This window comes from Oreochromis niloticus, linkage group LG15 (genome assembly GCF_001858045.2).
Source record: "Oreochromis niloticus isolate F11D_XX linkage group LG15, O_niloticus_UMD_NMBU, whole genome shotgun sequence".
NCBI lineage: Eukaryota > Metazoa > Chordata > Actinopteri > Cichliformes > Cichlidae > Oreochromis > Oreochromis niloticus.
Genome location: NC_031980.2, coordinates 34,789,369 through 34,806,906, shown reverse-complemented (window position 1 = coordinate 34,806,906; position 17,538 = coordinate 34,789,369). Strand labels below are relative to the sequence as shown.

At 43.6% G+C, this 17,538-nt stretch overlaps 1 protein-coding gene across 9 annotated transcripts in view; it reads left to right on the top strand.

Annotated features, from left to right (window-relative positions):
• ephb3b (eph receptor B3b) overlaps nt 1-17,538 on the top strand; it is a 57,875-nt gene that overhangs the window by 10,560 nt on the left and 29,777 nt on the right. For all 9 annotated transcript variants that reach the window (XM_025898944.1, XM_025898947.1, XM_019346071.1 and 6 more), the window contains exon 2: nt 16,714-16,778. In XM_025898944.1, coding sequence (XP_025754729.1) covers nt 16,714-16,778 — 65 coding nt within the window. The remainder of the gene's footprint in view (nt 1-16,713; nt 16,779-17,538) is intronic.

Sequence of the window (17,538 nt, the reverse complement as noted above, 5' to 3'; positions counted from 1 at the left end):
TTCCAAGCCCCTCAAAGTTTAAGCTGTTTGTGTGTGTGTGTACAAGGCCATGCAGAGAAAGGAGAGGCAGGCCAGAAGAGAGGGTTCAGAGGCTTTTCATTTTCAAAACCCACTTAGTTCTGTTTATTGGGCTGCCAGTTCATTTCAAAAGGTGTTGAGCGAAGCAACTATGCAGGCCAGAGGTTGTTGGGAGCCAAGGTCGCCTCAACTGAGTTTGGGGAGGGGGAGGATGGCCGAGGATGGTAGTGGACAGGTAGGTGGCAGAAGACTGGGAGGAAGGAGTGTGACGAGCTGAGCTTCAGAAGAGGAGGAGTATCTGAGAGATCCATTTGAGCACAACAAAGATCATCCCATCATTTGGAATTCTGCCACTAACCTATCAGCAAAGCTTTCACTACACAATGGTATTTCCTCTCAGGTAGAAGATTACACCAGGGAAGAGCCACTGCTTCCCATTAGTGCCTTTCACTAACTCTGTACCTTGAACACATGCACATGTTCCCACTTGAAGGAACCAGGCTTTAACAGGCCTGCTCGTGGCTTTTTAATGAATGTTGCAAACGACCAGTAGTAATCACTGGCATTGTACGACAATTTTGAAATGCATTCACTGAAATGATCAGAATGGGGGTCGAAAACACATGAAAAAAAATTAGGTCAATAATATATAAGGGAAGAAGCTCCATCCATCCATCCATCCATCCATTTTCTTCCACTTATCCAGTTCAGGGTCACAGTTGAGCTTGCGCCTATCCCAGCTGTCACTGGGCAAAAGGCGACAACGCCATAGACGGGTTGTTAATCCATCACAAGGTTTCTAAACAGCTGGTTGAATCTGGCATTGATTAAGATGGCCTGTACACTTTATTTAGTCTTACTTGTATTCTAGATCGTTCCACGTTCATTGTTATCCTACCATACAGCTCGTCTTCTTTGGTAAGCCATTAACAGAATAAAACCATAAGTTTTAAGCCCTTTCAGCTTGAAGCCATGATCTCTGAGTTACACTGTTATTTAGTCCTTTTTTCATTATTTCATGCTTTTTTTCTGTGGTTCTTCCCTCTGCCCCTTTTCAGTTACCTCTTCTGTGACTGCAGCTTATCACACTTGCAGTAGGCCCTAATTACAGTATTATTTTCCTACGCCTGTTATCTCACGGCCTTGTGATATCAAAATCCCAACAGCGACAGTAAGCAGCTGGGAGACAGTTGCTATTTACTACTTGGAGACCCATTGTTGTTGCCTACTGTGTGATAAGGTCTTGATTGTCAAGATGACTTCCCCCATTGTCTGTAGGGAAAGAAAGATACAGTGGAAAGGTGGGGTGAATGCACGCCACCTCTGCTCGTTCCACCGACTGAAACAGCTTCCTGTATGTCACAAAAACCAAATGGTGTTCCATATACAGAAAATAGAAACAAAAAAAAGGTTCAAAGCCTAACGCTTACATGACAGCTTGTCGCTTTTCGTGACACACTGCTTTTTTTTCTTCTTCCACAAAACACGTTCTTCGCCTGTCAGCTTTAACAATATAAAAGATTAGGACAGAAAGAACGACTGCAAAAAAAAAAGGAAAAAAGAAAGACAATAGCATCTCACTTGGCTGTAACTTAATATGTTGCTTTAGGTGGCAGAGGGTTTCTAAGTGTGAGTTGCAGGAGGTGTCTGGGGTTTAAATACCAAGGCAAACAGCTTAAGAGTGTGAAAACAATTGGCAAAGACATGAAAGTGTGAGCAAGAACACACACACAGGGGTCAGATAACCTCTGGCCAGATGGGGATGGTCAAGTGAACACAGGAGAAAGGTTGTCGGGTGGGGGGTTGCGCTGTTTATGGCACCGATGTCAAAAAAGGGACTCAAAAGCATGACCCTGTGTGCCAATTTTGGCCTCTGTAAATCCCCCAGGGTGCGGGAACTAAAAGGGTGGTGATGATTGGGGATTCAATTTGGCTTGCTATCAATCAATGCCACCAAGATAGACAGGATTGCTGCCGATAGCCCGTCCTTGCAACCAGATTGGGTTTGTGCCTCTTGGGATTCACGCCCTTTTTTCACGCTTTGTTAATTAAGCGCCCAAGCTGCCCCTGCACTTACTTATTTATGAATCTTGGCTTCGACCGGTACTGGAAACCACTTGGTCTCCCCTAATTAGTCTCTCACTAATGGCCAGGCTTCCAGACAATTTCAAACCGCTGACCCCCATTTTGTTTATGCACACACCAAACCATACGACCTTGACGTTACACAACCCATGTTTTCTGGTGTTGTGTTTCTGTGGTGCTGAATAAAGTGCCCCACATGGGATAATGAGGCGACACTTAAAAAAAATCAATTTCCTTCTCCATCTGTCTAAGTAATTCCTCACCTGTTCATTAACCCAAGAATAGAGTACTCTGGATGTGTTGAGCCTTGACAAGAAGAGAACCTGACGAAAGAAAACAAGAAGCTTCATGCTGGTGAAATATGAACATTTTCCCGGTACGCTCAGGGAAAGAGGGGCTTAACTCTGGCATGATTAATTGTCATTATTAATTATTATTGTCTTGGGTTGTTGCAAACAGCATGCTGCTGACTTTATATCGCCTTATTGATCAAAGTAAGCCAACGGCATGACATCACTTCTCTAAACACCATCGTGCAATTACTTTAACTACTTACTTTTAACTCGGCGAACACCCTGCCCAGAAGCATTTTTCCCTTGGTTTTAATGGCACAGTCACTGTTCAGGGTCAGCAGGCTCATCCACTGTGGCCTTGTGTGGTGTGGTTTGCATCACATAAACACTGGTCCCAAGTCAAATTTACTGGCGAGCAGTCCTGGAGATTCATTTGTATTCTTCCCCTTTGGCTGGTTCAGGGTCAGGCATGATGACTAATCAGGTCAGGACTGATCCACACCCTGCGGTCGGAGCACTACCAACCCCACCTAGCTCACTTGGACCACCAAGTGTATTTGTGCTGAAGGTAGAGGGAACACACACAAGCTGGATGGAAACGAGCTGATATTTTTGGTGCATCTCATTTCCCATGTCTCCAGTCGTGGAGAAAAACAAACTTTTACCTCGTTCTTGTTTATTCCCTTCAGATTTTATCGCCAAAGGCCACAACAGAACTGAACCCAGCCGAACACATGCGCTAATGGGTGAGCTTAGGCATAAACAGTGGGATTGTTATTTTTTTTAACTAGCTAACTTTGCCACAGGCTGTGTTATAAGTATAACAATAATGCAGGTGGGAAATGTGGGGGAAACTTTTGGGTTAGTTATGAAAAAAGTTAACTGTTGCTTGACTTGGACAGCCCAGGTGAGAAACAAGCTTTCTGTTGTTTGTGTGCATCTGAAAGCAATTACATTCGCACATTTGTGTGTTTAAAGAAGCACAGGGAGAAGTAATAAATTCATTTAATCTGTTGCTCTCCTTATTATGTGGTAATTAGTCTAACCTTAACAATAACCCATACCGCTACCCTAACTTTACCTAATTTTACCCTAACCTTAAAACACGTCCTCACCTCCACGTTAACAACGTAAATTATAACGACTTTGATTTTTGGCCACATAACGACGACACATTCCCAAAATACGAGTAACTCTTAAACCACAGTGACGCACATGCATGTTAGACTGAAACCCATGTTTTCGATACAGGAAAAACAGTGTGTGCGAGCTGTGTGTGCTGTGTGTCAGCACATTAATAAATGGGTTCCTGGTGGCCTTGTGACTAGAGCTTCTGTGTGTATGTGTAGGTGGTGGTAGTGTGGGTTAATTGGTGACACCATGCTCCCTCCGAACTGCCAGGTTTAGTTACACATCAATGAAGGGTGAATAATACATTAGCTAGGGTAGTGCATGTCCCTCCTACACATCCCAAGAGATGAGGGGGTGGGGGCAAGGTAGGCAGATGACAAAATGAAAAATATCTTAAATTGGGGGGAAAATGCTAGAAAAGGTATTTAACCCTGAGCTCTCCGTCCCCTGACGTATCCCATTTGTCATCTACACATCTTCAGCCAGACCATCTAAGCTCAGCTTACCTTGAACTTACCTATTGTAGCTAGTGTCCTTACCTTACCTTCCTTGTGCTGATGTACAGTCAGTCTTTTTCTTTTGCATTGGAGCTGCTTTCAGAAGAAAGAGGAGACGAGCCATAAGCAAGCTTGGGATCAGTCAGGCTTGCTTGTAGTGTGTCACGGTGCTTGAGTCTTGATGCAAGTGGTTCTGTTGTCATGTTGCAGTGATTTAGGGAGAATCCAAAATCTTGTTGTGCCTTTGTTGACCTGCTCTGTGTGTCTGCAATTTGGGAATTCTGTATTTGCCATTCTGTCTGTTTCTGCGCTTGTGTATATGCATATGAGTGTGTGTGTGTTACTAAGTGCAATATGATTTATTCCTTCTTTCTCTGGTGTTGCTGTCTGGGCTCGTCTGTGTGTCATGCCAATGCACAAAGGTCTTTATGTAATTGAAGAGCGCCTCTGAAAGCCCCCCGCCATATGGACCCCAACAGCCTTGGATGGCAGTCTGTCTGTCCATCCCTCAATTTCTTTTAATTGCCCAGCGCCAGGATTCTGTGCTGTGACTGTCTATTGAGTGGTTTCTCAATAGGTTAAATACATTAATATGTAATAAGGTTTGGGACCTCGACAATCCCAGACCATGAGATTGACCAGATAATGCTGAGCGGGGCTGAGGACAAGGAGTGCAAATACTAAAAGTTTTAGTCTGGCTTTAACTTTTCCTATCCTATTAACTCAACTTAAGCTATCCTATCCTTTTCCTGTCTTATCTCTTTTTGATTATTAGTATTATAAATAATCGTATATGCGTTTCTGTGATTTGTCATAAAACAATGCTGCTAGTAGTAAACATATGAATCTGAATCAAATACATTGTGGTGGAAGTAGAACAACATTTTGCACTATTTGCAATATAAATGTTAAGGTTCTTTGTCTGTAGTTTTAAGGTTAAAGTCACAGTGCTGATTTTCATATACTTTGATTATTGATTATACTTTGACTCATACATGAAATAAAATGATTAAAAATCATTACTTTTCAAACCGGCTCTCCTACTCTGAGCCTTCTGCTAATTTCCATGGCTTCAGACTTTGATATATAGTTAGTTAGTTATAGTTATATAGCTTTTTTTTCTGTTTCTATATTTACAGGAGGACGCTTGGCTAATATGTAATTGTAACATTATGAAAGGTTGAGCGGATATTAACACTGACACAGCCGTGTTTTTTCAGATGGCTCATTACTGGTGCTTTTAGCTGCTAAAGAGGCAAAGTCCATTTGCACGGAAGAGGTCTAACAAGTCAAGTTATTACAGTGGCCAAGTGTGAGATTAATTAACTTAGTGGCGATTAAGAATAAGGGGCCAGAAAGAATCTCGGTGGCAGCAAGAAGGGAGGGAGTGAGACGGAGAAAGAGACAGAGAGAGAGCTTTCCACCCCAAAACATATGAATGTGATTAATCTCACAGATAGCTATTTGTAAGAATGTCCTTTAATAATAATAGTAGCACTCTCCTTTACCTTTTAATCTAAGTTATAGGTGCCAAGAAACAAACAAACACATATATCCACTATCACAATCTTCCGAAAGTGACATAAAGTCTGGATTCTGAAATAAATGCGTAAAGCCTTTTCAGCAATCAGTCTGCTGTTGTTTGCCGTCAGAGATCATTAACAGTTGTGATATGATAAAGACTGTCCAGAATGAAGTTGCACCAAGGTATCTCACGCAAGAGAGCAATGCCATTGTCCCGGCTTTGCAAAGGTGAAGCATGAATTGCTGTGACACTGGCTAGTTTGTGATATCCATCAAACCAAGCCTGTCTCGCAGAACTGCGTGAAGTGAAATGCCAGCATTATCTTGAAAAATTGCTCAAATTACAAAGAAGTCGCTGCCTTCTGTGCTACCAGCATTTCATTTGATTGTAATATCTACCCACTGTAACAGAAGAGATTTAGAGGTGTTAAGTGTTTTTGGCGACTTGTGTGTATTTCTGCAAGACCAGGTGGAGCAGGAGGGAAGAACGGGAATGAAAGGGAGCGGCAGCGATATGTGTAAAGCCGAGGGAATCGTGATGGGGAAAAAAGGCAAAGCTGAAAGAAGAGAAAGGATTTGTGATGGGGAGAAAAGGGACAAAACAATGCAGCTGACCTACCCAGTTTACCTTGCCCAGTGTTGTATATCCGGTGCGTGAGTGCATGTGGGTCATTGTTTCTGTTTTTATTTCCAGTGCTGCGTGATACATTAGAGCTTCCTGTTTTTTTGTTGTTTTTTTTTCTCGTAAGGAACCACTCCCGAGCTAGTGTTTGAGGGTACAAAGAAAAAGAGAGAAGAGAAAGCGCATACTTTTGTGCGATCTTTGTGTTTATGGATTTGTGTGGTTGTTACAGAAAGGGTGTGTGTGTGTGTGTGTGTGTGAGATTGTGCCAGTCACTGGTCTCCAGAGACCTTACCCGGCAGGTTGCATTCCTGGCATTACCTGCCCTAACCTCTCTTTTGTTTCTGGTATCTTCGACCTGAATGGCTAATGACTGGGCTACCAGGTAAACTTTAACAAAGCGCCTGCATACTGATGACAGAGGCTCCCACAACCCAGTGTCTTCATGTCACCCGGTTCCGTCATCTTTCAAAAAAAAAGTTGTGGTGAGGGATGATAGGGTATAATTACTCATCTCTTAAAATTCCCCATTCGCCATTATTCATCTTTTCCATTTTCATTTTTTATTCACAGGTAAATGAGGGCATACCTGGCAAATTAACATGACTGGCGGTGATAACTGACTTGATAATTATCTAGCAACGTCTTCATAAATCATCAGCGGGTGCTCGATGAGCCGAAAGACAGCCTTTGGTTAGACTAGCTGGAAATCCCTGCTAATAGGGTAGTCCCCGGCTCTATTTTGGTTTTGTTATTTTGTTTATCCTGTCTGCGAAAGTTTCCGAGGAGAAGCAGAAAAGAAACAAGCAAACCTCAAAAGCCGGTTGGTTTCGACCGCCGCAGTGTTTTTTAAACTGTTTTAAAGTAATTGGAAGCCACTGGCATGTGGAAAATGCGAACCGCTTTGGGGCTTTGCCCCTTACTGCAGACACACAGGCAGCTGTTCCGGGTGTAACAGGAAGTAGCCATCTTTAATTAGATTCAACACAATCACTACATGCTGCGCAGGAAAGTGCAGTGTAAGGTGACCTGATATGTTGGCAGATGACTGCATTAGCAATGACTGTATTAACAGAAACAACGATAGAGGGACACAGTGTGTGTGTGTGCGTGTGTGTCTGTCAGAGAGTTAGTGAGAGAGAGCGGCCATGTGTTTGTGAGAGAGACTCAGTGGCTGTTGATACAGAATGGCAAAGCTGGCTGCTAAGCCCTTTTCTTGTGGTGCTCAGCCATTCAAAAAGCCACGGCTTTTATTCAAAGCCCGGTTCCAGCTCTTTCTAGGCTACACCCCCAGTGAACAAACAGGATTTGTGTGTGTGTATGTGTGCATTTGTGTGCATGTGTATAAGTCTTAATAACATGTCTCATTTTCTGTTTGTATGTGTTGCCGATAATGTGTATGCATTAGCATTATGTAAGTGTATGGTTTGTGTTCCCCTGTGTTTGAGTTTGTTGAGTCAGCCACTGCTGACACACAAAATTGCCTGAAAACTGCTATTAAGAGCTGTGAGGGAACTGCTCGCACACAATCCGACTGCACAGGCAGCACAATAGCCCATCTCCTATTGAACAAAAGGTGCGTGCATGTGTGCACGCTCTTGTGTATGTTTATGCTTCCAGCACCCCCGTGACAGTCAGATAATCAACAGCTTCCACCTATACAAGCAAATGCGCATCCATTCATACAGGTGTATTTCAAACACTCTGCTCCGCACCAATGAAATGCTTCCCCTCAAATCCACACATAGATTCCCCAAGGGCACGTTGCTGCTATCGCTGTTTGGTATTTGGCTTCAGAAACCGGGCTGCTATCGTCTGTACAGACTGATACCAGGGCAGCTATCAAGCTGTTATGAATGGATGCCTTGGTTAGCAAAGGGCAGCGGAGCAGAGGAAGGCCAGGGAGGAGAGAGCAGAGCAGAGAAGTACAGCAGTGAAGTACTAGACAATGGCTCCCTGGGCAGCAGTAGGGCAATGAGCCCATCAGGCTGCATGTTAAACACAGACACTCAAGGCAGGCACACAAACATACAGAAGACACTGCAGTTGTGTACATGCACACAGTCACATACTGTCTCTGAAGGCGACAGCGTGTTAGCATGCCAGCGACACAGTGGCAAAGAAAGACGTGCCGGAGCTGTGGGGAATACAAGAGAGCGTGCAGCAGCTCTCCATCCTCTCCTCTGCGTCTGCCCCCCACCCCCTTTGTTACCTTACCGGCCCCTCTTTGCCTTTCATTCCCATCTTTTTCCTCTGCTTTGCACCCCCTCTCTTTGTCTGTACTTTGAATATCTCTTCCTTTCTCTGCATTCCCATCCCTTGCTCCCTCCTTCTCCCCTCCCCCAGTTTTCCCTGACTCCTGCCTCCCCCCTTTCCTCATTCTGTCTGATTTTTGCTGAATTCTATTAAGACTTTTAAGCAATGCCAGTATGAATGAATGTGCACTGAGTTATTTTTTTGTAATCAAAAACAGCCACACCCAAAGCTGCAAACCGTTTTCCCTCTGATTCTGCTTCCTCACTCCACCTAATTCTCCTTTGCATATCTCACATAAAACAGTGTTCAGTAGTTCTTTTCTTTGTACTTTGTGTGGAGGGCTGGGAGGTGCTGAAAATTCAATACACATCTTTTTTTTCTTTTTAATTTTCCACTGATCATCCCTCTTTTGCTCCCTTTCGTATCTGGAGTATGTGTTCCAACATTTCAGTATTGCTGCAAAAACTTTTACTTATTGCTTTGATCCGGGGTGAATTACAGTTTTTGAACAAATGTTGTGGTGCTGAGGGATTGATTAAGATCAAATATAAGACCGAACTGATGGCTGAGAAAGTCCTAGATATGCTATGCTAAGTGTGGCCTAGATGGGAAGTAGCAGAGAGCCCCGACTCTCGCCTGTCACAGTTAGCCTGGACCACTAATACCCAAAATCCCCCAGAGCTTCTGCTCACAGACAGACACACATAGGCAGGCAGTGCAAAAAGATGGATGCCTGATTTTTATACCTAAACTGAAAAAAGAAGTTTTATATTGTGTTAAATAATTTCTAAAATAATGATTTTATGCTGCACTGTTTGCAGAACTGCACAGCAGCTCTCTGCCGAGGTGCCCCTGAGCAAGGCTTTGAACCCTTTCGCAAAAAGGGAAGCCTTGGTGAAAAAAATAATTTGTGTATTACACAGTAAAAGTTTAAAAAGAAGTGAAAGATAATTGAGGTGCACATGCTAGAAGATCTGTTGCCTGCTTCTTATTTTGGCGCGTATCAAAAGAAGTCTTTTTATAGAAGTTTGACATGCGTTGCTCCTCGTGTTCATGCACACGAGTATGCAGTGTATTTGTTTTACAGTCTAGTAAATCAATCTCATTCCGGTCGCAGTTGTGCTATATTGCGTTTTGAATATGAATCGTATACCAGGTATTGCTGCCCCCTCAGAGGGAGTGTGGGGTAAACACTAAATGAAATCAACAGCTGTAGCGACGCATGCACACTCCATCATACACAACCACGCAGATGCAAAAAGACAAATTACCACAGAGTTTGATAAGGAGAGCCACATTTCCATATGCACGCCTTTGAGGTAAAAGCGAACCTGCTACTCGCTTACTTGTATTTTTAAGTTGCAGCCGGCTGAGTCATTTGCCAGGAAATCTGATGATGGCATCTAAGCGTCTCACGCAGAGGCACGCGCAGTTCACCCAGTGCTCGCATTCGTTCAGCCATCTAATTCATGACTAGAGGGCTCTGCTTAAACGCTGTTAATTGTCAGCATTTGATTTTTAATCGTATTTCAGTTAAAAAAAAGTCTTAGACTTAAATATAAAATGTTGTAAAATTTAGAAGGAGAGTGGGGTGCTTAATTTCCAGGAAGGGCTGTAAGCAAAAAAAAAAAATTACTTCATCTATGGTAAAGTTTGAGGCAATAGTTTCCATGTTGGGTGATGTAAACACCAATCGTTTCTACAGAAATCTGGTTTTGCGCCCATTTCCTGCTGGTTTTTAAACAAAGCCAGACCTGATGCCCTTAAAGTAATCATTTGCAAATGAAGCACACGCCTTTCCAGAGCAGGTTGTAAATGATAAATATTACACCAAACCTTAAAAATGATGATTACAACGAAACAATACTGAAGTCTTAATTATCTGTTTGCCTCTTGACATTTTTGCCAAAGTACGTGATAGTTTGTGGCAACGATATCCACATTTAACTGTAAATGTAAAAAGTGCTGTTCTGTTTCAGCTGATCTGAGCATGGTACATGATGTCATGCTTGTTTTTCAATAATGAGTAAGAAAAATCACAGAGAGCCTTATTCAGATTTCAAAAGACAAGGCCAGACATCTCCGTGTGGTAAATCCGCAGTGGCTGGAATGACTCCTCCGCGGGAATATTTCAGTAGGGGATGAATTCGAGTAAGCTTTGTGTCACACAGGATGCATCACTGTAAAAACACTATAAAAAAAACACCCTGAAAACTGTGCTATTACCTCTGCAGTGTTGTGGAAGCTTGTATCTGCTCATATACTGCTTCATACACTGGTATATGAATATGACTAGGCAGTGTTTATATTCAGTGGCGAGGCAGAGCGAGAGGAAGAAAGCAATAAGTGGATGTTATGAAACAAAAGCAGTATGGGAAATGGAAGTTGTAAGCATAAGCTACAAAGCCAAGTAATGTGATATGTGATCTCGTTGTGACTACATTCATATTTTCAGAACAATAAAAAGAATAATTGATCAGGTCGAGGCGCCGTAACAAAGCCGAGGTTGCTCTCCTAATGAAATGCTGATACACTCACTATGAAGGACCTCCATTAAATCTTAGCAGGATTGGATTCTGAAGGCAATCCGAAGTGCTTGTGTCAGCCAATAAAACAAGCGCTAATGACTCACCCCCAACTGTGAATGTGCGTGTTTGAGTGGGTACGTATTATGTTGTCAGTACTGCTGATGAAGGTGCTGCGACTTATTCAAAAGCAGGCAAAACACAGAGCCGTCCAATAAAACCACGGCACAGTGTCGGCTCCTGCGAGTGCTGGGTCTCAGGCTCGGGTTGGTTAAGGTGAGGTGAGGGGGATTTCAAGCATTCCCAGAAAACCAGTTATATTAACAGTTAACTGGGTTGTGTAGTAATTAACTCAGTCAGAATACCACATAACTATGCAGTAAGCTAAACAGAAATTCTGTGAGTCAAACTAAGGCTCAACATACACACATGCACTTATTCACTCAGACACGCACACGTACTGACAAACATGTGTTCCCACCCGTAAAGGCACACCTGGTTTTGTAGACAGCTGCCCTGAGGGCTACCTGTTCGTCAGATCCTCTGCGGTTAGTAATTAGGAGTAAAAGGGGGGGAGGGTGGGGTGAAGAGAGGGAAGGAGACAGATGAGAGAAGGACAGAAGGAATGAGTGAGTGAGAGAGAAACAGCGAAGGAGGGGTGGGTGGGTTAAGACAAAGAAGCCGGTTCCACTGACAGGACAGGAACTAGACGAGACTTCCAAACGAGGCTATACCCCTCCTCAGTTTGAAGCAGGCACACACACACACACACACACATTCTCTCACACATAGGCCTATGTATTGGCTCAGCTCCGCTAGCTTGCATCCTCCTTGCTGCGATCAAAGCTCTTTCTTTTTCCATTTCAACCACTTTGCTCAGCTCTGCTCTCTAAAAGCATCTCACAGCAAAAAGAAAAAAAAAGCTGTTTGTTTTTTGTTTATTTATCACAAAAGTCACAGCGTCGACAGGTAAGAGATGCTTGACAGAAACTGCCTCCGGAGACAAGGTGGGCTAAGCAGGCAGGCGTTCAAAATCCCCCCCCCCCCAACGCACAAAAAAGGTATTCAGCCTTGAGATATCGCTTGATGAGGGGAAAGTAACCGAGGGCAAGGTCGCAGCCACGTATTCATACAGCAAAGATTTGATTTGATTTGACGTTTCCAGTGATGTAAAAAACAATATTTAATAAATAAATAAGAGAAAGCGACTGAGAGGTAAAGACAACTTACTCATGAAGCTTCAGCAGCATTCCCTGTTAGCATACAGGCAGGACACACCTCTTTTGTGACAGCCATTGTGTGATGACTGACTGCAGTAGTAGGATGAAGTATGTGTGTGTGTCTGTGTGTGTATTTGTGCTAATGGGAGGTGGGGGGGTTGTTGTCATGGGAGGCGAGTCCCTTCAGGAATTCCACAGAGGAATCAACTCCTTGGCTTGTCCGTGTTGCAGCAACCAATTACCGTGACTGTGTGTGTGTGTGTGCGCACAGGGGGAGTGGGGGTGTGGGGATGCTGAAGGGGAGGTCTGGCCATAAAATGGAGGGGACTTCTCCTAATCATCGCCCTCTGGCCCCGCACAAAGGCAAAAAAGACTGCTCGGACGATTTGAATTTGAATAGCATCTCTCCTCCCGCTTTCCTTTTTTTTTCCTGCCCCGCTTCCTCTTTCTCTGCCTCAGCCTCGCACTGGATGACAAAAGTGGAGCCAACAAAGATAGCGCACAAAGCAATCAGGCTAATAGCGCTAATAAGTTGAGTGTGGGGTCCTCGCTCTCAGTGTTGACACTTTCCACTGTTTCAGTGGCTAAACAGAGGCTCAAGTGTTTGGCAACCAGACGGCATAGTATTTTAATGGAGTGGCTACCCCATGCCAGGTTGCCATGTGCTTGGTCTGTTCAACTGCAAAAAAAAAAGATACAAAAAAAACAACAACAAAAGCAACTCAGAGGAGAGGTGGGGAGAAGATAATTAACTACTGAAGAAGCCCCGAGCAAAGGATTATGGGAAGGGAGTCATTAGGGTTTGGAGTTGAGTTCATTTTTACGTTATTATGGGTTTTCCCGGACACAAAATCTTGCTTTCATCACGTTTCATTAACACACAAGTTAGTGGTAATTTCTAAGGTGAAGCCGTTTTGTTTTGCACTAATAGCAGAGAACCTAGTCGGCTTGATTGTCAAGGGGGGAAAAGAGCATTTCATTAAAAATATTAGTTTGGTGACTGCTGTCTGAATTTCCGAGAATCACACATACCAAAGACATCCACACTCAGAAGCTCAAAGCAAGACCTGAGCTAAATCACTCACCTGTGTGCTCCCTGTGACCTGCAGCCTTCACCCTGAAAACGACTGCGCATTCCTCCCTCTCAATAATAGCCTTTCTTCTCCTTTCCTGCTTTGCTCCTTCTCTTTTTTCTTTCTTTTAAGAAGTCTGCTTGTTTGAACAAAGAAATATTTTAAGAGGCTTGTAACTCTGTGTGTGCGTGTGCGTGTGTGCGTGCTCGTACGTTGGATGCGGCCATAAGGACGAACGCTTCAGTGCCCTCTCCTGTTATTAGGCCTGCCCTGTCATTACAGGATTAGAGTGTAGGGGTTTGGCTTTGCATGCGTGTCTGTATGCATGTATGTGTGTGTGTGTGTGTATTTATTTGCCAGAGTGCGATCTCTCCAAGCCTGTTTGTATTCCTACAATTTTTCTCACACAGTCAGAGCGCACAGAGAAAACAAATGTCACAGCCGTTTTTCCCCCCCATGGTTTTTATGATAATCCCAGGTTCATTTGACCTCTACCATAAATAACACTTTACTAAAGCAATCCTTAGGTTACTCAAACAGTGACTTGCTAATTGAAAAGTCTTTGTGAGCAACAGGGGGTTGAAACCCCCCCCCCCCCCCCCCCCCGAACAGCGCACGTCACATTCATCACTGTGCAACAAGAACACACGAGCACGGCTGCAGAGATTGGCATCGAAGGCAGAGAAAAGAGAAGGAGATTTTAAAAAAACAAAAACCTCAAATTTTTTAGTTGAAGTAGGAGAGAAAAGTGGGACAAATAGAAGATGCATAAAAATGGGAGAGTTGGTTGAGAAAGAGATTGAAAAAAGGAGAAAGTGTGAGAAAAGTGAAGCCTTGTGCCTCTCTGTTTGTGACCCATCGATGCCTCGCTCTCACCACGTGTGTGTTTTACTGCAGCCAATTTGCATGTTCATTTGCCTGATTTCCTTTGTTTGCTCCCTTCAATTTTCCCCTATCTCAATTTACAAGATTTGAAAGAGTAAAATGAAATGCATAGAGGGCAAACCAGTGCACTCAATGTGTTTAGAAATGATCTCAGAGTCTAACTGAGATTTGTTTTTTCTTAACCGACTTGTCCTTCTGGTTTTCTTTCCATTTATTTTTCTTTTGTCTCACTCGGGCCCTTAAGTCGTGCTGCCATTTTAGTCTTCTAAGCTTTCAGGGCTTGTTTCCTTTACAGAATACCTTTCGCTCTATAATCTGGTTCCTTCTGCCTCATTCTTGTCCTTTATTATCTGTACGAGTCTGCTTTGCACATGAACAACACACTTTATTAGATTTTTTTGTCCGTGTATTAGATGATTTTAGGTTGCTTGGACTTTCAGTGCAGGCTTTATTGTTGCAATGTGCTTGTAATGCCAGGTGTGTTATTTAAAATCACAGGAATATAGTGGACAGAGCATGGTAGGCACCCATACACACTCACACACATCCTGACACACATGAGCACACATACACTGACGGAGAGGGAGCGGCCGGGTTAGGTCAGGGTCATTCACCACTTTTGCTCTGGCCCATTGACTCAGGATTGGTGCTCCACTTTGGGCACAATGCAGGACTTTGCACCAAATACACACACATACACACACATACAATTGCCCTCTGACACAGACTTGCAAGCACACAGTTATGCACGCACACAAAACACAACCCCTGGCCAGATCAAACAATGCAGATGCAGCGAGAAAGGAGGGGTTCAGCCATGAGCGTGTGGTCTCGAATCATCTGCTGTCCCAACAACTGAGTCAGGCTGGACAGGTGTGTCTGTTTGCACTTTGCATATCTCTCTCTCTCTCTCTCTCTTTCACTTCACGTCCCTTCTGCTTCATCCCCGCATCCCCCTCCCTCCCCGTTCGTCTTTGCGTTTTGCCGTGCTGTCATTTTCAGCGAGGCCAGCTCTAATGACAAGCCAGCACATCAAACACAAGGCCGACTTGTAATAATAAATACCAGGCGGCAAACATATATCATTTTCACCTCACCAGCTTACCTACCTGCACGGCTGTCGGTAACAGGTCCCAAATCACACACTGTCACAGTATGAGTCACAGGAAGTCCTGCAGCTAGTGAGTGCTGGCACATTCTCTGAGAAAACACTAGCAAGCCCTCAGCTGCTCACATGTGGCTACATCTGGGTACAAAGGGAGCTCTCAGTAAACGCTGCATTCATGAGTTCCCTGCTTTAACACTGGAAACACATTGAGAATATTGCAAACCCACTAAGCAAAAGGGATCACTTATGACAAAGGCTTTGATTTGGCTCATGGTGACAGTTTTAGACCTTTTTCAGTCAAAGTCTGCAGGGGTGAAAATCAGTGGGGATTCCCTGCTGTAAGAGCATGACACTTGGACAAAGTTAGATATAACTCATCAGGGGCTTGAGGTTCTTTTTGTTACAGTAGCAGTTACTTGAAGATGTGTGGTAAAAATCCTTGAGTTATAGTATTGCACTTATACCTAGGACCTATTTACAATTAGTTAGCAAGCCAAAAGAAAAAAAGAAGCCTGCAAAGACTTGGAAAATCTCAAACTTCCTTTGACGACCAAGCACTCACTGGCTGCACCGTTTCATCATCTTTCACTATCTTGTAGAACAGCACAGCGGTTGAGATAATAACGGTGGCTGCACATCGTGCCTTGAGCGCCAGGTAGTAAAAGACTCGACATTTATAGTCTTCCTTCCCTGCTCTCGCAAAGCTCCCATCTCTGCCAGCAGAAACAAGAAAGTGGAAAGTGGAGAGCAAAAACGGTTTTGCAGGGGAGATCTCTGTCCACCACAACTTGTGTGAGCCGTTTGTTGATGTATTTGTGTGTGAAATCCTCCGTGTGTGGCATATAGATACATCTAAGAATGCTCTAAACTGAAGTGCCTTCAAGTATTGACGAAAAACGAACCCTATTGAAGTTTACCGACCTCTGTTCCACTCGAGAGCTCCTCTTTTGTGACACCGAAATTTATTGCCCCCGCTCTCCATTCAAGTATTCTGTTGGGTTGTATATCTTGTTGAGTTTTACAACATGTTACTAACTGTGTCTATATCTTATCAAGTGTGTGTCTGTGTGTCACGTGTTCTGTGGGAAGCGGAACTGTTTCGCAGTGAGACCTTTGTTTAAAGGAAACGCCTAATTGGGACTAATTAGCCTAATGAGGAGCAACAGTAAAATATCACACAATACCTCACTGATCACCTATCTGGACCTTCGTCTGTCTCGTGTTTCATCTGTAATACATTCACTCACACACACCCACACATGCTCACTTGCACATAAAGTACTCCTTTGTCTTAATCGATTCAGTTAGTTGTGAGCTTGTACTTTCTGTGCTTTATTCACACAGTTTTTCTAAAAGCAGCTTTGGTCAGAGCCTCGTATCTGCTCCTTGGATCATTTTACAAGTTTTATTCTACTGATCTCTTTTTTTTCCTTCCTTGTTTGATTGTGTTGTTTTCTTTCTGCTTCCATTTTTCAGAGACGTTGATGGACACAAAGTGGGCCACGACAGAATTGGCTTGGACTGCACACCCTGAGACTGGGGTGAGTTTACTGGGCATAGTGTGCATTGTGTTGTGTTAATAATGAGCAATACTCCAGGCTATGTTTTACCATTTGATGCAATAAAATATTTTAGGCAGCAACAAATGATCCACTGCTTTCTAATTCACCTAACTGACCTGATTGACTCCCTGCTGCCTCCTCTTGGAAAATGCAAAAAACCAAAAAAAAAAACCCCCCCAAAAAAACCATTGGTGTTGTCATGAAGTCCCTTTTAAACACTGATAAATGTCTCAGCACCCAAATCTACCTCACACAAAGTGTCCGTGACAGCCTCATCTGGCTTTCCCATGTGGTCTCCACAATAGGGCAAAAAGAGCCTCGACCCCTCCTCGGCTATACTTCAAAGACTGCCAGCACTCCTTCCTTGCCTTTGTGTGGTCCTCTGACTTGGCCCTTGTGTTTTGAGCGATGGGCCCCTTTTTTTAAATATATTTTTGCTCTTACCACAACACACTTGTCGGAGGATTCTTCCCCAGCTGTTCGAAGTCACCCACCCTACTTATGCTCCTTTTCTCCTAGCCATTAAGCATTAACTGTGCCAGACACACACTAGCCACCTCAGCTGTAAACAATCAGGAGGACAAACCCTCTCACAGCCTGGCATGCCCCCTTTCTACAATGCAGTGGTGATGGTCCCACGAGTTCCAGCCAGACATGGTTTAGCAACCTAAAAAACATGCCTCTCTGTTTCTCTTCTAACCAAACCTGCAACAGATGCTCTTTCTCAGTAGATGTACAT